The sequence below is a fragment of the Polypterus senegalus genome, chromosome 1 (assembly GCF_016835505.1).
Source record: "Polypterus senegalus isolate Bchr_013 chromosome 1, ASM1683550v1, whole genome shotgun sequence".
NCBI lineage: Eukaryota > Metazoa > Chordata > Cladistia > Polypteriformes > Polypteridae > Polypterus > Polypterus senegalus.
In genome coordinates, this window is record NC_053154.1 from 170,967,900 (window position 1) to 170,993,285 (window position 25,386).

Genomic DNA, 25,386 nt, shown 5'->3' on the forward strand with positions numbered 1-25,386 from the left:
GTAGTGTGACAGCTAGTTCAGTGAAACTGCTCTACTCAGTGAAAATCTGATAGGAAACTACTGTTCATATAGTTTGGCATTGGTTTTACCTCTGTGAAACCAAGGAACTTTGAGTAGTACTCTGCTTCAGTGTAGCACCATGCATTTCAAAGATGAAAACAAGTGAATGTGAGATGTTGAGGTGTAGCTCGTATAACACTTGGGAAATGATCAAAACAGTTAATTTCCATTAGGGAACTACTATTTATATGACGTAGCACTGTTTAAACACCAGTGTTTTAACAGGGCATTGAGTTATAGCTGAACCTAACACAATGCATTACCAAAGCAGAAAACACTAACACACTAGGGATTATCAGGAAGGCCCATTAAAGGGAAACATGAAAAGTCATTTGATTCATTCAGGCTATATAGCTACTGTATTTTTAATTCCATTTATATTTAAACATAAAATTTATATTAAAATGTATACATCCAAAATGTTTCTAATTTAAGGAGAAGATTATTTTAGTCTAATACTATGTATTTGACACCTGAAATAAAATGACGTATCTCAGTGAACTGTTGTGAAACTCAGTGTTTAAGTGATTGTGTCCTAATAGTGCTTTTATTTCAATGAGTAACTGCACAAAACATTTTCTCAGCATATAATAATAGACAGGGAGATAGATATAAGAGAAATAACAAGTGGCTTTATTTGTATATAATTGTTAGTGGTTCTGCTACAAAGAGCAAGTCTTTGCTCTCCTAATGCAAATCAGGCCTTGGGTATGTCAGTAGAAGGCCTGTAACTGAGTATCTGTTCAAATATTCTACACATATCTGCAGATTTGAAACAGAAAAGAAGGGTTTCAGGAAGGGGTTAAGTACAGGGAGCAGCTCTCTTGTAGCAAAATTTTCTGTGTATGCCAGGAACTGTCAAAAGACTGGTCTTTCACTCATCCACTTCTCTTCAGAAGCCTGAGAGTGCTCACTCTGCCTGACAGTTTTTCTGAAAGAATAATCTGTGGTGTAAAGTGTCAAGGAAATATTTTTTCACATAAAATTTTTGATTGCACATTGTAATGGGTTGCTCAAAACCCAGCCCTATACAGACATAATTAACTTTTGAAGAATATCTTTTACTTTATTATATGCAAAAGAAAGTTATAGTGGAAAGGACTACCTACAAAGGTCTAAAAACCTACCTGTCATTTGCCTGCTGCTCAGCCAAAAAACCAAGACATTTAAGCTGTCCTTCCTACTCTAAACTCAGCTGTGTCATACAATGAGGCATCATTGTAACTTTCCTGTATTGACTGCATGTTAAGAAATTTTCACTGTACTAATTACTTTTGCTTAGGTAAAAGCACAAATATTCCATGTAAGGAAACTCACCCACTTTACAGCCCTATTTTTTCAACAATCACAGATCACAGAATGCTAGTGCCCAACAACTACTAGTCTTCCTGGAAATACATAATAAGTGCGACTCTGTATGGGAAGTATAATATGCTATGCAGCGATTACTAACAATAAGGTGGCTCTTATCAATTAGAGGACATTACATTTTTTGCAGGCTGCCTAGCAGGACGCAGAAACTAACTACATGACTACAGCTAGAATTATTGTTGGTATATAATGTTTAAGTTATCATGAATTAAGAAGTGGGTACTTTCAGGTTGATATGGCACCAAAAAATGGTCAAAGGCTGCATGCATTATAGGGTAGAAATTGAAATCACCTTTGCACACACTGAAAACAATCTCTTCCTTGTGTCCAATGATAGATCTCCCACAGCTTGACTCTACAGCTGCCTTTAAATACTAATGACTATAAATCTCTCCTGAAGTGACTGATGAAAAGACTACTGGACCTCCTAGTAGATGATTATCTCTAATGTGCACCTCCTTTTAATTGGATGAATACAGGTATTTTGTTAGATGGCAAATTAAACTCTCTTGTAGCCTCTATCTTTCAGTTCTGTCTCAATGAACAACGCTTAGTCCAATTATTTTCAATATGTAGATTTTGTCACTGGGATGATTGATTTGCCAACACAATCAACTGTTGCACTAATACAGTATTTATAAATGGTCAACTCTGCATAAAGAGAACTCCTGAATGATTATCATACACATCACAGACATGATCACAACATTCCTCAGTAATATGACATTTATGTCTAATATCTTCCAACTGATAAGAGCTAAAAAGCTTGGGCCTTTCATCTTACATTTCTGTTCCTGTAAGCTTTTCTGAATATCCACTGTAGTAATTTCTGACAAAACTGAGTTTTGAAAATAACATTACTGCTGATGTAAGGACATCTTTATTTCAATCACCCATGGAACAATAGCAGAATTCGATATTTGCTCTCTTGTAAAAATATAATTACCAACTTTCCTCAGTTCTCAGCAGGATTTCTACAATTCATAGCCTACTTGAAGTATTAACATAATATGGTTGCCACAGTTCTGATTTAAAACAAATGATCCAATTAAACATCAGATCCATATTTGAAGTCAGATTATCTTAAAAACTTTGATATTGGAGTTAATTTCAAAACACTAGATTACCTTTCATATTTGTTTTGTCATTCCAACCTGTCGGCACCTTAAGGCTTTAATGTCCACCTTTTCCACTACTTCACTCATTAAGCTTACTCTCCATGAAGACTTACTCATCTTCATGGCTACTACTATTTTAAACTTATTCTCTATATACGTTTGTAGAGAAATTAAATTACACTAAAAAGGTAATCTTTCTTTATTAAATTCTAATTGACTGTACTTAATTGCTTCTTCCATACCTACTGTACTGATTTATGCCCATCTGTACTATAACCTCATACTATTAATTTACTGTACTAGCTCTTCAAAATGTAATACTTTGTTAAACTGAAATGTACTCATTTGCCTTGTAAAACATCTTCTGATGCTGTGCTCTGTGAATCTGTGCACAAAACAAAGATTGACTAATTGATCTGGATTCTTCCTGTTGGAAAACTTCTGTTACTTAGTGTTCCCCTGGTTAAATACTTTTTTTTTGATTTGATATACTTTATGGTCACCTTTACTAAATAACACAATTAGCATGCACTAAATATGCTATTTCCTTCCTACAATCATTACCAGTCTGTGTCCCTTTAACACTATAATGATTCATTTGCTGTATTCTGGTGGTTCTGCTTTGCTTTTACCTTGCAAGGGAGCTCACTGGCTTCACTATAGAACACTGTGAACTGTTTATCATCTTAGTTACTACATAATAGTGGAAAAAAAGAATTCCTGGCCTTATGAATTTCATACCATGAGCAGTCAAGATAAACTGCTAACTTGTTTCCCACAACAATACACATAACAAACATATGGCTTTAATCCTTCACAACCTCAGTTATATAGCATTTTAAGGATATTGCACAATCTCTGTTCTTTGCAACAGGACATCCATGCCAGCCTTCATATCTGCCTTCTGGCTTCTTAGGTAGTGCTGCATCAGTGGGCTATGGCCACATATATTAAAAGTGCTTCTTTGGAATTTTGTGGCAGGGAAGATCGACCAAGGCTAAGGAAAAATATATTGTTGAAATATGTTTTCAGCAGTATACACTATATGTTCTGCACCATCAGTAAAAAAACATCATTATTGTTTTAGAAGATCATTTATATATATATATATATATATATATATATATATATATATATATATATATATATATATATATATATATATATATATATATATATACACACACACACACACACACACATTTTGGACAATACAGTGGCACTGTGCTAAGTAACCTGCTGACATTTTGGCCAAAGCTATGCCTAACCACAGTTTGCCTTTTTTCCTCCAATGTATGCAAGTTCATTTTTGGTACATAACAAAGATGAGCATATTAGATTAAATTGTCAACTCTAAACTAGCCTTTTGCAAGTGAGTGTGTGAGTTTAAGTGTTTTGTGTACAAGTGTGCCCTGCACACTACATTAATCAAGCTTTGGAATTGATAGATATATAATTATTAATAGATATGCCCTACAAGGCACAACTTTTTCCAGTGGCAATTTATATAAATATGAAATTAAAGTAAATACCAATTATACCAAAGTAATTAAATAAATAAATAAATACCAATAATTTAAGTAAATACCAAGTATTGGCTGGTCACATTTCTTTCTGAGAAATAACCTTCACCTATTGACTACTACTAGCTTTTACAAAAACAAAGACCAGTTCCAGCCTTGGTTAGAACAGCTTGTTTTCGGCCTATTAAAGCAGAAATAAACAGGTGTATGTTTTACCCTCCTAATAATATACATAAATTCACTGGTTGTTTACCTAAAACTAAACCACAACATTTATACTAATATTACTGATGTTTTTATTTTTATTTTATTTTTTCTGAAAGTTTTTTTGAAAAACACACTCACAATTTACTCATCTGAAAGACACTTTATCATTCTTACTTCTGTTTACACTTTCGACTAAATGCAGACTTAAAATAAAGAAGAGAAATTGATACAGTGATTTGTAATAGAATTTAAACAGGGTGGAGCAAAATGAAATGGAAAAAAATAATAGTGACAAATGATTTTTTTTATATTGGTAGTTAAGACAACAGTACACCCCTTTCTAAAATTATTACTTAATTCAAAATACTCGAGATTTATATATAACTTTCTAAACAAACACAATAAATTTGCTCTCTCAGTAAGGAAGGCATTTCTGTTAAATTGCCTCTATTTTCAAACTGCTGTGTGAGTTACTGGTTTAGACACTGCCTGCTGATGGAAACTTTCCTCCTTATTTTATGCCACAGCTTACCTTTGTGATGCTTTTAGATGTTTTTTCCTCATTATGATAGTGCAGAACACTTACGTCCGAATTAGTCTTTATTCTAATATGGCCTAAAAAGGTAAAAAAGTCTTACTTTGAGGGTTGTCATTTCTGAAATCAAATTTATAGTAGTAATATAAAGCAGCAGAGCATATGACCTGTAATGTTTTCTTTTAGTCTTGTCAAGTGAAGCACTCACCAGGCTTTCTTCTGCTTGTGTCACTACCTGGAAGCATCCTCTCCTTAAGGACACTCGCAGGCTCTAAAGCTTGTAAATTCCAGCCGTTGATAACACCAGGAGAAGGATGGATCCCTGGAAAATAATGTCAATCATGTTAATAATAGTCTATTTCTTCAAGCAATAAACATTTCTTCAGGATGTCAAAATCTTTATTTAAGAATATCTTAGTATTTTTATTTCATATCTTTAGTGTAAACATTTGCTTTTAGGCAAGGAATGTTGAACTGCTTTCTCTCAGTTATCTGTTGAAATTGTCATTTTCAGCACATTCTGGAGGTGAAAGTGTTAAAGTTTATTATCAATTTTGAATACTTTATCAGCCTATGGGAATACTGAGAAATACATTCAAAATTCTGTTATTATATTTTACTGGCAGGTTATTAGTCTGCTGACAAGTAAATTAGCAAAGTGAATTAATAACAAAAGCTTTGCAGACTATGGTGCAAAAACAAATAATTCATTTGAAATAAATGCTTTGAGCATCACAGTGAAATGAATGCAGTTGAATGTACCTTACAAGTAAAAAAAAAATCAAAAACATTTCACTGAGTACACAAAAATCACAGAGCATCAGAAAATAAACTATTAGCTCCAAGGTATACTTTCTTGCCATTTTGGTTTGAAACTGTACATGCACATATCTTTAATTACTTTACTTGTCTCATATTTTTTATTTTTTTACTCATTTTATTTAGGAATTTTACAAAAGCATCCCTAAGTAAAGCAACAGTTTAAAGGGGACTTAAGATAGTATAAAAGGGTAAATGAAGAGCAAAAAAAAATCATGACAAATAACATGGGTGGCATGGTTGCACAATGGGTAGGACTGCTGCTTCACAGTTAGGTGACCCGGGTTTGCATGTTCTCCCCATGTTTGTGTGGGTTTCCTCCAGGTACTCCAGTTTCCTCCCACAGTTCAAAGACATGCAGGTTAGGTGCATTGGCGATTCTAAATTGTCCCTAGTGTGTGCTTGGTGTGTGTGTGTGCATGTGTGTGTGTGTGTGTGTGTGTGTGTGGGCGTGCACCCTGTGTTGGCTGGGATTGGCTCCAGCAGACCCCTGTCACCCTGTAGTTAGGATATAGTGGGTTGGATAATGGATGGATTGATGGACTGATAGAAAAAAAACATAGTATATATACAAAAGCAAGTCAAAATTGATTATCTTACATGGCCATCAGAGGTATTAATTAAGGCAAAAAACAAACAAATTTTGCCAAACATTACACACAACACAATGGCACTGTGAACTTCTAAAGTTAACAAGTTAAAAAATAAATCATATAGCTAAAACTAACAGAAAAAGCAGAAAAACAAAAATGCAATACTGTACACCTGCTGTGAACATGAAAATCTATATAAAAATAAGATACATAAAAGACAGATACATATTAGGAAAATAAACCTGCAAATGACAAATACAAATTAACAAATAAAAAAAATACAAATAAAAAAATGTGTTAGAACAAACATCATAAATAAAGGGTGGTCCAGATCTAATTATGCAATTTTCATTATGCTATAACTTATTAAGTTTATTACATACAGAATTCGCAAAAAATATTTTTGTTGGCAATAGATGGCAGCACCTGCCCTTCATTCCAAAATGGCGGGGAGACGGTTGTCAGTTGAACAGCGGGTGCAATGTGTTCGTCTTTTTATAATTGCATAATTAGATCTGGACCACCCTGTATAACAAACTAATGATATAAGAAATGGAATTGAAAAATTGGTATCGAATGGTCCAAATCACTCAACAGAAATTTTTTTACAATGCTATATAACCAATTACTGTACAATTATGTACAATCAAGTACATTAACATATAGAATATTCATTATATACACAAATAAATGTAGAGTAAAAATATCCAGGAAATTGAATCAAGTGAACAACTTCAATAATATTTCATTTGAAACTAAACATATTTAGTGGAATAAGGTAAACAAGCTGCACATATAGATTGGTCAGGGGTGACTTAATGCCTCTACGCACATTGACCTTTACAGATCTACGCGTGCTTATGTGTGTTCATTTCTTTCTCTTCATCATCCAACATGTGCTTTGGTATGTTTAACAAACTGTTAACTACCTTCATTTTCTTTCAGAGTGTTGGGGTGGGTATGCGCATTTGCATGTACCTCCATGCATATTTAAATAAATTATTTATCTCAAAAACTACTCATGCAAAAACTTTGCAAATCAGTTGTTCTGGTCACATGTCTAAATGAAGAAGTTTCCAAAACTTAAAAACAATTTCTACAGTATTGTTTGACATAGGTCAAACAGTTTCTGAAACATACTGAAATAAGTTCTGGACCAAACTAAACCAAAAACAATAGGCCTGGAGCTTGTAACAAGACTAAAGCAATGCAACTTGTTTTTTTGAAAGTTATCTCTGTATTTGGGCCCAAAATCAACTTTTCTCTGAACATCAAAGAGTCAGAATCTGAATTTGATAGAGAATTTTTGAATTCATCTCCAAACTAAAAGTAAAAATCCATCCACCCAACCAGCTGCAAATTTAACTATAATGCAGCAGTAATAACCACTGTGTTGCCACAAAAAAAGAAACTAAATTAAACTTATTCTAAAATGTAAACAATGACATTAGGAACTGAATTAAAAAAATGACAAATTCACAAAAATGCTTAGTAATTGCAGGACCTAAATGATTAAAACCTTAAATGCAAAACTGCAGCAGTAATGTTAAAAAGTGACTTTGTAAAGTGAGTCAAAAGATAAATGGGAACACACTGCAGTCATTATAGAGAAAATAAATAAATTGTAAAATATTTATATAAAATAATTCATAAACAGCAAAAGTTAAACTGTCATTAAATAAAAATGAAACGGATATAATGAAAACATTACAAAAAAGTGCTACAGCATATAAATTAAATGTATTATTATAATTATTAACATGCAAGTGCATTTAATTAGGTTATACAATATAAATAAAACTAGTTTAAGAATGAAATTGATTAATAAATAAATACATTTAATGCACTATGCTAGCAGTGCAGTTACAAAATAAAAAAATAAAAATTCATAAGTAAAAATAAAACAAAAGCATAAAATGTATTAAAGAAACAATAAATGCAAAATAGTACTATAATATATAAAGTATTATACTATGTAAATTAGTTTTAAAGCTAGTAATCTAAGCAGAAAATATTTGTCCATTAAAACCCAATATACAGTAGCATTAGACTAAATAATAATAGAGTCAATGTTGTTACAATATAAAGTAAGTAGTTCCAAAAACTTAGAAAAAGAAAAAAAAAGGTTTTCGTTCCTGATCCTAAACCTCCCAGCTGTGCTATGTTGTTAAATTCTTCCAACAGCAGACCTGATTTAAAGCCAAACCTTGGCACTAATTTGCCCTGTATAGTTACCTGGGAGTCCAAGCTTAATTTTTTTGCCAGACATTCGTGAAATATGATGTAAATAGCCTACAGATATTAGAATTTATAGTAAGTTTTTTTTTTTTACCAGCTGCCACCTCACACACAAAAATTGAAAAATAACAAACTTTTCTCAAATAAATTCTAATTTACTGAACAGAAACATTTCTAACACTCTAGTATCACCTTAATGATATAAAAGATCATGTATGAGTGTTTCTCACCAGTTGTCCACTGAAATGAAATATCACACAAATGAAAAAGGAAATCTTTACTACAAAACTGGCGCCAGGATTGTGGGAAGCAGTGACAGAAACAGCAGTAGAGGGCTTGGCTCAATGTGTATGCAAACCCCTGTAGGAAAGACACACAGGAATGAGACATCATGACCAACCAGTACAGTACTTTCTAATCTGAATATTATAACATAATTCATGGGCACCAACTCTGCATAAACACCCCCCCATATTAATTGGCAAATGAGCACCCACAGTTACCCCTAAGCTCCTACATAGATGGCAGTTATGGCATAATTTATACAGGTGGCGGTCATAAAATTAGAATATCATGACAAAGTTGATTTATTTCAGTAATTCCATTCAAAAAGTGAAACTTGTATATTAGATTCATTCATTACACACAGACTGATGTATTTCAAATGTTTATTTCTTTTCATTTTGATGATTATAACTGACAACTAATAAAAGTCCCAAATTCAGTATCTCGGAAAATTAGAATATTGTGAAAAGGTTCAATATTGAAGATACCTGGTGCCACACTCTAATCAGCTAATTAACTCAAAACACCTGCAAAAGCCTTTAAATGGTCTCTCAGTCTAGTTCTGTAGGCTACACAATCATAAGGAAGACTGCTGACTTGACAGTTGCCAAAAGATGACCATTGACACCTTGCACAAGGAGGGCAAGACAAAAAAGGTTATTGCTAAAGAGGCTGGCTGTTCACAGAGCTATGTGTCCAAGCACATTAATAGAGAGGCGAAGGGAAGGACAAGATGTGGTAGAAAAAAAGTGTACAAGCAATAGGGATAACCGAGACAGCGTCAGAAGCGTCTTGATTGGGCTAAAGACGAAAAGGACTGGACTGCTGCTGAGTGGTCCAAAGTTATCTTCTCTGATGAAAGTAAATTTTGCATTTCCTTTGGAAATCAAGGTCCCAGAGTCTGGAGGAAGAGAGGAGAGGCACAGAATCCACGTTGCTTGAGGTCAAGGGTAAAGTTTCCACAGTCAGTGATGGTATGGAGTGCCATGTCATCTGCTGGCGTTGGTCCATTGTGTTTTCTGAGGTCCAAGGTCAACGCAGCCATCTACCAGGAAGTTTTAGAGCACTTCATGCTTCCTGCTGCTGACGAACTTTATGGAGATGCAGATTTCATTTTCCAACAGGACCTGGCACCTGCACAAAGTGCCAAAACTACCAGTACCTGGTTTAAGGACCATGGTATCCCTGTTCTTGATTGGCCAGCAAACTCGCCTGACCTTAACCCCATAGAAAATTTATGGGATATTGTGAAGAGGAAGATGCAATATGCCAGACCCAACAATTCAGAAGAGCTGAAGGCCACTATCAGAACAACATGGGCTCTCATAACACCTGAGCAATGCCACAGACTGATCAACTCCATGCCACCCCGCATTGCTGCAGTAATCCTGGCCAAAGGAGCCCCAACTAAATATTGAGTGCTGCACATGCTCATACTTTTCATGTTCATACCTTTCAGTTTGCCAACATTTCTAAAAATCCTTTTTTTGTATTGGTCTTAATTGATATTCAAATTTTCCGAGATACTGAATTTGGGACTTTCATTAATTGTCAGTTATAATCATTAAAATTAAAAGAAATAAACATTTGAAATACATCAGTCTGTGTATAATGAACGAATCTAATATACAAATTTCACTTTTTGAATGGAATTACTGAAATAAATCAACTTTGTCATGATATTCTAATTTTATGACCGGCACCTGTACACACGAGTTGCCAGAGGGGCACTTGTGATGTTCATGTCTTCTGAGAATGATTTATGACCATTATTGAAGGCATTTATAAATACTGCTTTTGTTGATGCATAATTTTAATCTTGAGTCTTGATTGTTAATATCTACTCCAAGTCACACAGAAGGGCCTCTGCACTGCAGTTTTATGTCTTTATTGTAAATTTATATCATTATTGTTAAATCATAAGATTTTTGAAACACGTTTTTATTACATCAATTTTATTAACTCTAAGCCTTGTCCCTTCTCTTAACCAAATAAGCTAAATTAAATTCAGAATTGCTAGGGGTGTGGGGGCAGAGCCCTCTCACAATTACACTGGGCAAATTTAAAATGTCCAGTTAACCAAACACAAATGTTTTTGATCTGTGGGAGAAAACCCAGAGTACCTACAGAAAGACACAGGGAGAATATACAAACTCCACAGAAGATAGCAACGAGCATGCAAGATGTGTGAGGCAGTTATATTAACCATTGAACCACCATCCTGCCCAAGATTAAACTCCCAGGACTTAAATGATGCTCGTATTATCTTGTAATTATTTGCTGATTGAAAATGGCCTACCATATCACTGAAACAATGATTTGTTGGCATTAGCACCTTGATTGGATAGTTAAATGTTTGTATGTATTCTGTTTTTCAGCAAGTTTTGGTTTCTAACAATTAAAATCAGTGGCCAGTTACTGCTGGTCTCTGAACAGCTTATGTTTATTCTGTCCTTATTAAATCTAGAATAACAACACTTTATGCTTTACACCAGCAAGAAATGAAGTAACATATACTTTATGATCATTGGTCAAAATAAACAAACTCATTGTACTGTAAGGTTACATTTACAAAGCTATTTTTATCTAGTCTGTTTCTATTTCATCTAGTCTATTCCTAATGTTATGGCTTATCCAAACTTGTTGAGATTTTTTTACCTACTGTAAAAACCATGAAAAGCACCTTAAATTGAAAATCAATTATATCTCAACATCTTTAGATAAGGATTAAGCACAATATTAGTTACTAAAATAAGACCACTTTATTACTAGGGAAGCTGGAACGACTCCCATATAGACAGGGTGAAGAAGAACATCAGATATATTATGTCACAGGAAAATCAAAAGAGCATGACTGTGTTAGTGGATTGTGAATTGAAGTTCTTAACTTATGCTGGCATCTCCAGCTTCTTTACCTTTGAATGTTCATTCAAAGCCCCCAGCAGCAATGTACTACATTATGACACCCATTGATCCAAATCTTCACTAACTGCAGAATCCCTGTGTCACTTCAGAATTCTTAACCAAATAACATTTTTAGATCACCAATATTGTCCAAGCTAAGATGTTACTCCTTAAAAGAACTACTTTAAGGAACGACTTTTATAAAGTTAGTAGCAGCAACTTAATCAGTTAATATCCAGATTTCAGCTAATTTCCAGCTTTATAGCCCTCCTATATAATCCTACAATGCAACCATGGCACCTGGGCAAGTCACACCCTTCAGATCTGCCACAAGTAAGTCTAAATTCATCAGACCCCTTACTGTATTATCCATAGGCCTATTTTTGCATTTTACCTTGAGGAAAACATCACCATGTGTAAAGGACCGACAGAGCACCAAAAGGTTGACATAGTTCTCTGAAGTTCTTGAAAACAGTTTCTTTGCAGTCTCTTCATTGGGCTAAAAATACAAAGCATAAAACATGGGGGAAAAGGAGAGCGAGATTACAGATAAGGCCACTAATTTCACCAGATGAAGACCTGAGCCACAAGTAGTAATGTTAGAGGCAATGAAATTAACTAACTTCATTTAGTTTATTTTTTGTTAAATTGCGTGAGAGTAGTCCCAGGTAATTGTGAAAATAAATACAGAACACCTCTTTCTAATGCAGCCTATATCTGTAGTAAATTAGATAGAATTTAATTAGTCTTGGGGGAAGGGGGATTGCCCTTTTATCAATAAATTAATACATACAGTACATACATAATGTAAATATAATAAGCAAATACAGTACACACAAGAATTACTAAAAAGAAAGAAAACTTTTCACTTGGCTAAAGACAAAAAAGAGCATCCACAGTCACAGTGAGGTATTATAAATGCATATTGCTCTTGGTATAAGGGAGCTCCAGTAACATTTCTTGACATGCTACTGCTAAATAATTCATTGGCTGAAAGTACTCATTGTTAGCATATCAGAGAGATTATATAAAGCATTGTTTATAAGGACTATCAGTTTTCTCTTCATTTACTCCTCTGCTACTACTACAGTACCTCCAGCGGTTCTTTGACACTCAGTTGCACATTGTCTTACAGTTGTGTGCTTTGATTTAAAAATTATAAAAACTATGATGGTTAGTAACTGCACCAGTCAACACAGAAAAGTTGCTATGTCTCACATACCTGGTAGTTATGTAGAAACACCCACCAGAAAGAGTCAAGAAGAATACAACGGAAAGCTTGGCTAGTGAGCAGATTTTTGAACTCTTTCAGGTATTTGGGCTAGGATAAAGGGCAGAAAGGGGGACATGCAATTGTTATTATTAACTAGAGGATGTAATCAAATTATGTCACAGTTTATTTTAGTCTAACGTAGCACTTCCTGTTTTTATGTTACACCTCTAACTAATAAATGTTACTCTATACAGGAGAAATATTAGTTGCACCTCACAGTTGCTTAAAAAATAATGGCTTAAACAACAAATTTTCTTAGTAGATAGATGATAGATACATCTGGCTTATTTTTCTGGTTCTTACTTTTTTTTTCTTTGGCCGAGTTTGGGCTGCTACTACCCGCTCAATAACTTCATCAATGTGAACACCAGTTGGGAGAGATGTAGGCTCTGTTTCACTAAAACCAGGATAATGTTGTAGCTCCACCAGTTTTGGCTTTTCATCTGTTGTCTAACAAATTAAGAAGAAGAAAAAAGAAACATTATCTTCTGCTCCAATATTTCGACCTGAAAATATTTTGCAAGGCAACTTGTAAATATAAGACCAAACCATAATTAGTTTTCCTTTCAGGAAAGAATATGGATAGAGTAATGGCAGTTTTTTTCCTTAAGATCTCAGTAAAATAAATGCAATTGTGAAAAAAGAGCAGAAATTTTAGTTATGAGTTCAGGGAATTGTTTGATTACAGGAACAGTAATAAGAGCTGCTGCCACACAGCTCCACAGTCCTAGGTTCAAATCCTAGCCTCAGGAATGTATTTGTGGAATTTGCATGTTCTCCTCAAATCTGTGTGGGTTTTCCTTTTGCATACTCTGAACTACCTTGTCTTTTAACTTGCAACTCTAAAGTGGCCTGATGTATATGTGAATTGAATAAGCTAGTGTGTTGTCCAAGGTTGTTATTCCTTGTGCATACTGTTGCCTTCACAATGACCTGGATAAGAAGGTTGAAAAAAATTATGAGATTGCAATAAAAGAATAATTTTTTAGCCACAATGACATTCTCCAGATGGAGTGAATTCTGCCATTCTTTAGCCATAAAGCAAAGAACTAAGCTACAATCTAAGCTACAGTGCTGCTTCTCCAGTCTACTGTTCATTATAAAGAAGGTTCCAACCATTGACATATGATGACTGCTTCCTTTCGCCTCCTCTGTGTCTGGCTTTGTCCCATGTTCTGGAAGACTAATGTTTGATTGTAGAAGATGACTTATATCACTTGCTGAAATAAAGAGGTGAAGAAATTTAAATGACACAGATTTTAGAATCAGCAATGAAGTTTTTCAGCAAATATCTATATGTCAGTGCTTTTTTATTTTGTAAAAGATATACCACATATAATTAGTAATAGCCTTTTAATATGTTCAAACCAAAAAGGTAACATTTATTCAACAAAAAGTGTAGCTTACTTTTCACAAAATTATAAATATTTAAACAAATTCCGGAGAAGTCACAGTTGCACTTATTTGAATTAAGGTTCACATGTGACTGTAATTTGTCCCAATCTAAGTAAGTGTGGGCAGAAGTACAAGTGCATTGGTCTTGTACCTGTGGTAGGACAATGCGGTAATAAAACAATAACATTTAACATGTAAAACATAGATACAGAAAAGAATTCCATAACCTGTTTACCAGTAAACAGCTATAAAGGTTTCCTGCAAAGTGGTAATATAATTTTAATTGGACAATGTAAGGAAACTATTAGGATATATCAACCTTTTGATATGTCAATATTTATTTAAAGAGTCTCTCACAATTTCAGGAATGTAACAGCAATATAATTCTAACTATTTGATGTACACATATATATACTGTAATACCCTGCTTATCTACTCACATTACTTGTCTATAAATGTTCTGTTTTGGGATAGGTATTCTAAGTCAAGTTTTGACAGTGCAACAATATATACAGTTACTGCTGGTGCTTTGTAAATAAATTATGGTCCAAACTGGTGTCATAATCTCTTTACTTAAAAGAATCTAAAAGATGTCTAATTTACTGGGAAATCTACATGCCCAAAGCTGCTGGAATAGGTTCTGAGCCCCTGTAATCCTCAACTTAAGATGAATGGTGTAAACAATACAATATTGTGCTACAATATTGAAAAATATTACAATAAAAAAGATTTGTGAATGTAAAATTGAAATATTTGCATGCATTCAGCCATTTTCTAAAGCAGACTGTAAGTATAACATAGACATTCTTAAATATGTAGTCTAACAACGGAACCAAGAAAAAACAGTCTAAGTTGTTTTGATTATGTGCTGCTGCATGTCGACACTAATGTTATTTATTTACAGCAATCTGAGGTATTAAAGAGGAACTTCATCTCTCTATGCACCAAAGCTAAAAGAAAAGGTTGAATTTAGTTGTATCTGACCACTTACCAAGATTATATAGAGGGGGTGTGATTTATAGCAGATTGCATTCCCTTCACTGCTGGCTAGAAACCTGGTGTGCAAATAAAAGCATAGTGTTTGTGAACAATTGGGGTGATTTTTGGGAAAGGCCTGAATTTTTCAAAAGAGATGGTCTTCATCCTAACTGGAATGGATCTTATGTATTATCCCAAAATATGGCAGCAAAACTGCCTGGTTGACTGATCAGAGCACCATCCAGGCTGCAGTCATGGGATTTTAAATCACAGGCTGTTGATTATACCACCTGTTACTATCCTGAACCTGTTACCCAAAATCCCTGTTGTGGGGCATCCAACAAATTTAGTCTTGATACAAACCTTAAATTAATTGATAACCAAAAAATAAGGTGTATAATTAGACCAAGGGATAAAACCAGACCCTCCACCAGGGGCATCTGTAATAGAAATTTACTTCAAATTAAAACAAAAAATATATCACCACTTCTGAAAGAAGCATGCAGTTTTAAATGTTGCTTATTGAACATTCGCTCTCTTGGCAGTAAAGCTGTTTTGGTAAATGATATTATATTAAGTACAAAATCGGATCTGTGTCTTTTCTTGGCAGTAAAGCTGTTTTGGTAAATGATATTATATTAAGTACAAAATCTGATCTGTGTCTTCTCACTGAAACCTGGCTTAGTAAATGTGACACTGTCCCGCAAGCTGAGGCATCACCAGATGGATACTCTTTCCTTCATAAATCTAGAGATTCTGGTAGAGGAGGAGGACTTGGAATAATTCATTGTAACAAAATGCAAATCACGTCTAAAAATCTAGGCAACTTTACATCCTTTGAGGCATTCATTTTAAATATTAAAACAGATTCCAACACAATTATAGTGCTAGTCTACAGACCACCAGGGCCATATTCATTGTTCATGACTGAATTTAGCAACCTTCTATCTGATTTGGCTATAAATTGTGATCATGTAGTACTGATAGGGGGTTTTAATGTACACATTGATGTGGAAACTGACACTTTTAGCAAATGTTTTACTTATTTGTTAAATTCAGTAGGATTTTGTCAGATTGTCAAAGGTCCAACTCATAATCATAACCACACATTAGATTTAATTATAACTTACAAAGTTGAAATTCAAAATTTAAATATTACTCCATTAAATGAAGTTATTTCCGATCACTACTTAATTACATTTGATTTAGTTCTGCCCTTGCCAATGCACTCACAGATTAAAACAAAGACAGTGCGACATCTAGATTGTAATTCTGCTTCAAAATTTGTAGATACTTTGAATAAGTTGAGTGTAATCGTGGAAAACCATTTAGATCAGTTAACATCAAATGTAAGTGTGGAAAACAATTTAGATCAGCTAACGTCACATTATAATGTGACCTTGAGAGATGCTCTGGACACAGTGGCTCCCCTTAAAACAAAAGTGATCAAAGCACATAGAAACTCTCCCTGGTTTAATGAAAACACTGAGCTCTTAAATTAGAGTGTCGAAAACTGGAGCGCAGATGGAGAACAACAAAGCTACATGTCTTTCAAATTGCATGGACAGAGAGTGTTAATAAATATAAAAAAGCCCTCTTTAAAGCTCGCTCAGAATACTATTCTACATTAATAGATAGCAATAATAAAAATCCTCGGTACTGTTTAGAACAGTGGCTAAATTAACAAATGGAATTCAGATCAACAGTGCAAAATACCAACAGATATTAGCAGTACAGACTTTATGAACTTCTTCAATGAGAAAATTAAAAATATAAGATCCCAGATCTCAGCATCACAGTACAAACCAAATACTAGCTTAGCAGACCCTGTCTCACATTGCATTCAGCACTTTAGTAATTTTAATCCTGTAACTGAGCAGGAAGTCTTAACTTTAATTTCTAAAATGAAGCCCACTACTTGTTCCCTAGATCGAGTGCCAACAAAACTAGTAAAAAGTGCAATGGATGTTCTTGCAGCGCCTAAACATTATTAATAGTTCATTTTTGCATGGCACAGTACCTGATGCACTAAAAGTGTCAGTCATTAAACCATTACTTAAAAAGTCAGACTTAGACCCACACATACTAAATAATCATAGCCCTATTTCAAACCCTTTCTCTCTAAAATACTAGAAAAAGTAGTTGCCAATCAACCTCAGTCACACCTTACACATTCCAGTCTGGTTTCCGCGCTGGTCATAGTACAGAAACAGCACTAACACGAGTTATAAATGACATTCTGATATCCTCTGATGAAAGAAACTCCACTGTAATTATGTTGTTGGACTTAAGTGCAGCATTTGACACCATTGACCATTCTATTTTACTGCACAGGCTAGAAAATGATGTTGGGCTTACAGGCCCGTGCTCACTTGAATTAGTTCTTATTTATCAAATCGATTCCAGTATGTACAGAAATGTGCTGACAATACTCCATCATTATACACAAAAGTTCAATATGGTGTCCCGCAGGGCTCAGTACTGGGACCTTTACTGTTTTCACTTTACATGCTTCCACTGGGATCTCTCATTAGGAAACATAATGTTAATTTTCACTGTATGCAGATGACACCCAGTTATACCTTTCATTTAAATCAAATGAAGTTTCTCCATGTTGTCTTTAATTAGTTGTGTTAGTGAATTAAAGGAGTGGATGAATGAGAACTACTTGTCTTTAAATACAGATAAAACAGAGATGTTAATTGTTGGAGGGAATGACGCTGATCACAGCAATATTTTGTCATCATTTAACTCAGTTGGAATCCCAATTAATTTTACTGAATCAGCCCGAAATCTAGGAGTTATCTTTGACTCTAGCATGTCATTTAAAGCACATATTACAAAGTTGTCCAAAACATGTTTCTTCCATCTTAAAAATGTTAGGAAATTAAGGCGCTTTCTAAATAAACAGGATTCTGAGAAATTAATTCATGCATTTATCTCTAGTAGGATTGACTACTGCAATGCGGTGTTCACTGGCTGTTCAAACTGTTCTTTATACAGCCTCCAGTTAATCCAAAATGCTGCTGCAAGAATTATTACAAGAACAAGAAAATATGAACACATAACTCCAGTTCTTAAATCCTTACACTGGCTCCCAGTTAAGTTTAGGGCAGATTTCAAAATCCTCCTTTTAACATATAAAGCATTAAATGGCCAAGGTCCGGCTTACTTGTCTGAACTTATCATGACTTACAAACCTGAGCGCACATTAAGATCTCAAGATGCCGGTCTGCTTAGGATTCCAAGGATTAATAAAATAACAGTGGGAGGTCAAGCTTTTAGTTACAGGGCCCCTAAACTGTGGAATGGTCTGCCTGCTACTATAAGAGATGCCCTTCAGTCTCAGCCTTTAAATCCCGGCTGAAGACTCACTACTTCAGTTTAGCATATCCTGACAAGAGCTGCTGATTAACTGTACATACTGAATCTCTGTTGTTAGTCATTAGCACTAAAACATAAGTAACATGATAGTTAGAGTTGGATGCTAACCCTCACCTATTCTGTTTCTCTTCTCGGTACTCAAATGTGGTACTTGGTGTCACGGTCCACCTGCCAAGTTGTTTTACCTGCCTAAGGTAAAGTCATCCCTGATGGAGGATCGCAGGAATCGTGAAAATGAGGGGTCATTTCATTTTATTGGCTTCCCAGCTCTGTTTCAGCAGTGGAATGGCCAAATGGGGAAGGCAGCTTGATGGATGAGGTCTCCAGGGACCTCATGTATAAACGGTGCACGCACAGAAATGTTCCACGTTCATATCACGATGTATAAAACCTACACTTGGCATAAAGCCACGCACTTTTCCACGGTACCTCATACCTTGTCGTAGGCAAGTTCTCCGCTCGGTTTTGGAGACTGGCGGCACCCAGCATCAAAGCAATGCTACTGTTTCTGTGTGGTTACTCCTTATTTTCCTGACGCGGCTTTTTAAATACACTGAAACTAACCGCATATTGTTTATTAGTGTAATGCATCTGATTGTAATTAACTTGTAACAATATAAAGGTCCAGGGAATAGCCATAGTAATCCAAATGCCATAACTGCTTTAGCGTTGTTACTCTCACTGCACCTTCTTCTTCTTCTTTCAGCTGCTCCCGTTAGGTGTTGCCACAGCAGATCATCTTTTTCCATATTATTCTCATTGCACAACTCAGAGTATTTATATAACTGTATCTGAGTGGGGAATCACAGCAGCAGCTGATCGGAAAGAGAATTATCGGGATACAGACTCAAGCACATGCTACCTCAGCCACGGCAAAACATTTCAAAGCCTTTCCTGTACGGACCTTGCGGTTCAGAAACAGTTTCATCCCAAGAACTATAAACGCGCTCAATCAATTGCTCCTTGTAGAACTGTTTGTACTTATAAGTACAATTACCTCACTGTAAACTTGCACTACAGTTATAATATTGCACAACCTGAACCACTTTATAAAGAGCTTATTTACATATGATGACGATATCATTTTTAAGATGAAATTCAGAAAAATATGTTTATTATATTATACAGGTAACAGTTTAACTTCATTTAAATAATCCATATTTTTCACTGGGACTGGCGTGAAGGATAGAATAATTAAACATGTACTACGAAGATATTTCAATGTTCCTTAAACATTTTGAAGAATCGGCACTCTAAGCTTACAGATGGCTTAACATCTAGAGCTGATTGTGTGGCGATCGGTTACTTGGAGAAAGAAAAGCAAGAATTGCAGGGGCAGCCAGGCCAATATATATTGAATATAAAACAGAAAGAGAAAATAACGACACAACTAAAAACGCAGCGGCAAATTTCGACAAAAGTTAAACGTTTGTGTCATGAGCACGAGGCGGCTATGCAGTTTCCACAACAGACGTGGCCATCCACCGTGTATAAGATACCATATCGACATTGGCGGGCGAAGGGGCCACCGATTCTTTCTCTGCCTAGAGCCGCCCATCAGTACTGCTGCAATAAATAATTTCACTGAAGGTCGCACACAATCACAGCGCCGTGAAACCCATGTTTAATAACGTGCTTTAACTCCTATCATCTTGAAAATGATATCACATACAGTATATATCTCAGTATTTTAGTTATTAAGAGAGCTGTAATATCACAAATGTAATGGATTCTGTGTCCAGTAGGAGGAAGAGAGCCGGTTTAAGAAGCAACTAGTGATTCACACACATAGAAGATCACATACAAAACAAAGCATTTAACATGCTACTGTAATTACGATGTGATTTGAGAAACTGGTTAATTAAACGATTTTAAGATGACGTTTATGATGTTCTACTTTAATGACAAAATAAACTACGCGATTAAAGTGGAAATTTCGAGATTTAAGTTGACATTTCGTGCTTTTTTCCCCATTTTTTTTTGTCTGTACCCTAATAAGCTTTCATATGACACTCAGACTGTGAGGTACGACTTGATTTGCATATTCAAAGAGTTCTGGGAGGAGTTGGGGCGGGACATAAGGCGCGTGCACAAGCGTTAATTTTCATGCTGACCGGGATTTATGTAGCGGAAGAATGTGGAAGTTGGAGTACACACAGATTCCTGCATTTGGATTTTTCTGTGCATAAGCACATTTCGGCTTTTGTGCTTACGCCATGTTATAGTGCGAATTCGACGCACGGCGTTATACATGAGGCCCCAGGACTCTAAACAAATCCAAATCATATTATGTGATATCATCGACTGTTAAATTCTGCTACGTACTTCTAAGAGGATTTGTTCTGTTCTGTGTATTGTATTGTATTGTATTGACCCCCTTCTTTTTGACACCCACTGCACGCCCAACCTACCTGGAAAGGGGTCTCTCTTTGAACTGCCTTTCGCAAAGTTTCTAACATTTTTTCCCTACTGGGGTTTTTTGGGAGTTTTTCCTTTTCTTCTTAGAGAGTCAAGACTGGGGGGCTGTCAAGAGGCAGGGCCTGTTAAAGCCCATTGCAGCACTTCTTGTGTGATTTTGGGCTATACAAAAATAAACTGTATTGTATTGTATTGTATTATTCCACAAACAGTTTGTTGTAGTTTTGGGAAGTAGCACTTTATTTAGCATTCTGCACTTTCTGCATTTGTTAATTAACACTATACTGCTCAGATAAAGCTTTGCTAGATATTACATAATCTGAGATATCACTATTGTTTGCTTCTATGATTCTTGTATTGCATTTATTCTAATTATATTAAGAATACTAAGAACCATATATTACTCACAGAAATAACTGATGCCTTCTTTATTCAGAATGTTTACAAATACATACAAAAACAGCAACTGTCAAAATTATTTCAAGTTACATGAATAACAGGAACAATTTCAATTCAGTTTATTTTTATGTACCATATTCTTATGTAGGGCGGCATGGTGGTGCTGCTGCCTCGCAGTAAGGAAACCTGGGTTCACTTCCCGGGTCCTCCTTGCATGGAATTTGCATGTTCTCCCCGTGTCTGCATGGGTTTCCTCCAGGTGCTCCGGTTTCCTCCCACAGTCCAAAGACATGCAGGTTAGGTGCATTGGCGATTCTAAATTGTCCCTAGTGTGTGTTTAGTGTTTGTGAGTGTTTGTGAGTGTGTGTGTACGTGTGTGTGTGTGTGTGTGTGAGCGCCCTGCGATGGGCTGGCACCCTGCCCAGGGTTTGTTTCCTGCCTTGTGCCCTGTGTTGGCTGGGATTGGCTCCAGCAGAACCCCGTCACCCTGTAGGTAGGATATAGCGGGTTGGATAATGGATGGATGGATGGATATTCTTATGTAGCATACTTCCATCAATAGGTCTACCATACGCATTTACGAATTGATTATGTCAAAAATAAAATGCAAAATAATATGCGACAAAACACAAATACAAAAAATATCACCAAATAATAAAATATATACATATATCCAAAGACTTTTTGTTATCAGAATAGGTTCACAAAGCGCCTTCTGTAAACCTTGTCAAAAAAAGTTAGTTAGGGTTAAGCTCTGACTTAATTCAAACCTGATCTGGAAAAAGGTGAGTTGAGAAAATAAATTATTGACTAAATTAACACAATAATAACTGGCAATGGAAAATAGAAAGGTAAAACTCCAGTTTACACAGACTACATCTACACTTTGCCTGCTTGTTACATCATTGACTAATTTATGTCCTAATTAAGTGGGTGTTTCACAAATAATATTTGTAGTAGTTTTGATTTGGAATTAGTTCTACAATGTAGGCTTCAATATGTGATTTTTTTATTCAGGCACCCCCTCTTGGAAGAATTATGTGTAATGTAAGATTCAATTATAATGTGCTGTGAAAGCGTTTTTGCCTCTTTCCAATATTCTGATTTTGTAGTATATTTTACACAATGAATGTCCTCAGACCTTTAGATAAAATGCAGTATTGGAGAAAGGGAATTTGAGTGAACACACAGTAAGGTTTTGAAATTATTAGTTTCTTTATTCACCCATGTGAATAAGTAATTTACCCCATAGCTTCAATACTCCCTACTAGATGCTATCTATAATTTGACATCATTTTTTCATATTGCTGCTGAGAAATTTTAACCCACTCTCAATTGCAAAACTGCTTTAATTCATGTACACTGCTGGTTTACAAGTGTGAACTGCTTGTTTCAGGTCCCGCCATAGCATCTCCAATCTGTTCAAGTCAGAACTATGACTGGGTATCTCCAAACCTTTAATTTTATTTTTTTTATTTTGAGCATACAGTTGTAGACTTGATTTTGTGTTTTGGGCCATTCTTCCACCGTATAACGTAATTTTGCTTCAGCTTCAGGTCACGGACCAGACATTGTCCTTAAGGATATGCTGGTAAAGTGTAGAATTGCAGGTTTTTTTAATAAAGCTTTTCAGGTCCTGAGGCAGAAAACCATTCCCACACCATCATGCTACCACTCCCACTTTTATTGTAGATACTGTATTATGTTCTTACTGCGAAATGCATAATTAGCTTTACACCAGGCACATTGGGACCTGTGTTTTCCAAACAGCTGTTCCTTTGACTCATCTGTCTATAGAACATTATTCCCAAATTCTTGAGATTATCTAGGTCTTTCTTTGCAAATGCAAGACAAGCACTGATGTTACTCTTGGATTGCAGAAGTTTCTACTTTGCTACTTTCAAATGAATCCCACTTTTACTCTCTCTTTTTCTGATCATTGATTCATGAATGTCAACCATAGCTGAGAGGAAAGATGCATGCAGTTTTTGGAATGTTCTTCAGAGATCTTCCACTGCTCCTTGAAATAGTCATCACTATAATCTTGAGTTAATTTTGGTAGGCTGGCCTTTTCCAGAAAGATTCACCACTGCTACTGTATAAATGTTCTCCATTTAGAGATAGTGGCTTTTCCTGTGATATGGTGTCCTAGATCTTAGAAATAGCTTTGTATCTCTTTCCTGATTGATTAGTTTCAGAACTGTGAGCTTTTTTGAACTTTTTCCTCCACCTTTTCTGGAATTTTCTTTGGATTAAGGCATAGTTTTCCTCTAGAAACCTTATTGTGACTACTTTCCTCTCATAGTAAGGGTTAGATGACTGCAATCAGGTCTGGCTGTGATGAGTCTAACAACTTAGTAACTAAGTGGCACTTTCCTTTTCACATGGGCAATACAGGTGTTGGGCAATTTTTATTTAAATACCTTAAGTAACAATTTGACAACAGTGTTGAGTAGTGAGAAAAGCGCTATATAAATGCATAATTATTATTATTTTTACATGTTTACTCTGTTTCCCTATATTTGGCTTTTAAAGATTCAAACCCATTTATTGTAACAAATATACAAACTAGGAGGTATCAAGATGTGGGTAAATATGTTTTTCAAAGTACTTTGTATTGCTTAGATGTTAGCATACATTTGAGCCCATGTCTTGGAATGCTACTCACAACCAGCCACTAATCCCTGGCTAACTGTGATAAGAATGTGTATTACTCCCTATCTATTATCTGTATCTTACAATGCATCTACACAGCTGACTGAATTTTGACATTGATCTGAGAAAAGAATCTTAATATTGATTTTCTACTATGCAGAAGATTGGTACATCAAGGATCAGTGGTGTGTCTTGTACAAATCAGGCATTCTCTATGATGCTCCAATGCAGAACAAGGAGCACAGCAGACAAACAATTATCTAGAGGTCAAACTAAGGAGCCACTAGGTAGTCATTGCTACCCAGTAAAGTTATTTTATATGAACCATTAAAAACTATAAACCAATGCAATACTATAAATACAAAGAACACTAAACTACATCTGTTTTAAGTTTTTACTGCAGTCTAGATTACAATTGACTGTTCCAGTTCAGGCCATGATAGAAATTATAATAAAGGTTAGACACTATACATGCTGTATCTAAGAAGACTTGATAGTTAGCAGTCTTCCAGTCAAAGTAAATTTGTGTAATCATTTGCTGGTTTACATTTAAAATAAATATCAGTAATACATTTTGTCAGGTAATGCGTGTAGATTATAGCTAATTTTTTTTATCCACCATACAAAAACAAAATCCATCTTGCTTTACACTGTGGAACATAATAACTTTCTTAAAGAAATGTGAATTAGAGCCAGAGAATAGGTTAATGGCAAACTGATGGTACACTGTATGCTACTCGTGACATCATTAGAAAGTTCAGAAATAATATTGTTCAACAAAGACAATGTAAATCCTTGTGAACATACTTAGAATAGCCAATTCTGTTTTGTACAATTTATTTTGTCTGGCCTGACTTTTGTGTGGGGGGCCTGTGATCATCCTAGGAGCACTGAGCACAAGCCAGGAACCAATCCTGGATGGAGCAACCACCTACTGCATGGCAGCTGACACACGTTCATATCACACCAGGCTGTCCATTCTTTATGGCCTACTGGCCAGGTAAAAAGAGCATCATCAATCCTAGCTAGGATGCCATTTAATCTGTGCCTTCCATTACAATTCCAAGTAGGTTTTAGTTGTATTTGCAGTGTTTTCTGGGTTATTATTGTGCTGAAATATTGCATTCTTGCTAATAAGTTGATTTCCCAAAGGTATAGCATGTTGAGTCAAAATAAATATATATTTCTCAGTAGTCACCTATCCAACGATTGTGAGCAGATATCCTATACC

At 35.2% G+C, this 25,386-nt stretch overlaps 1 protein-coding gene across 7 annotated transcripts in view; it reads right to left on the reverse strand.

Moving 5' to 3' along the window:
- Positions 1-620: 620 nt before the first annotated feature.
- LOC120518636 (protein FAM227A-like) overlaps positions 621-25,386 on the reverse strand; it is a 32,087-nt gene continuing 7,321 nt past the window's right edge. For 5 of the 7 annotated variants that reach the window (XM_039741558.1, XM_039741540.1, XM_039741574.1 and 2 more), the window contains exons 5-13: positions 14,043-14,146; positions 13,230-13,376; positions 12,876-12,974; positions 12,048-12,152; positions 8,695-8,824; positions 5,023-5,136; positions 4,812-4,894; positions 3,398-3,546; positions 622-1,009 (exon numbers count right to left, since the gene is read on the reverse strand). In XM_039741558.1, the coding sequence (XP_039597492.1) occupies positions 919-1,009; positions 3,398-3,546; positions 4,812-4,894; positions 5,023-5,136; positions 8,695-8,824; positions 12,048-12,152; positions 12,876-12,974; positions 13,230-13,376; positions 14,043-14,146 (1,022 nt within the window). In that variant the 3' untranslated portion in view covers positions 622-918. Of the gene's footprint in view, positions 1,010-3,397; positions 3,547-4,811; positions 4,895-5,022; positions 5,137-8,694; positions 8,825-12,047; positions 12,153-12,875; positions 12,975-13,229; positions 13,377-14,042; positions 14,147-25,386 lie in introns of all 7 variants that reach the window. The other 2 variants (XM_039741532.1, XM_039741523.1) reach the window with 2 other exon arrangements.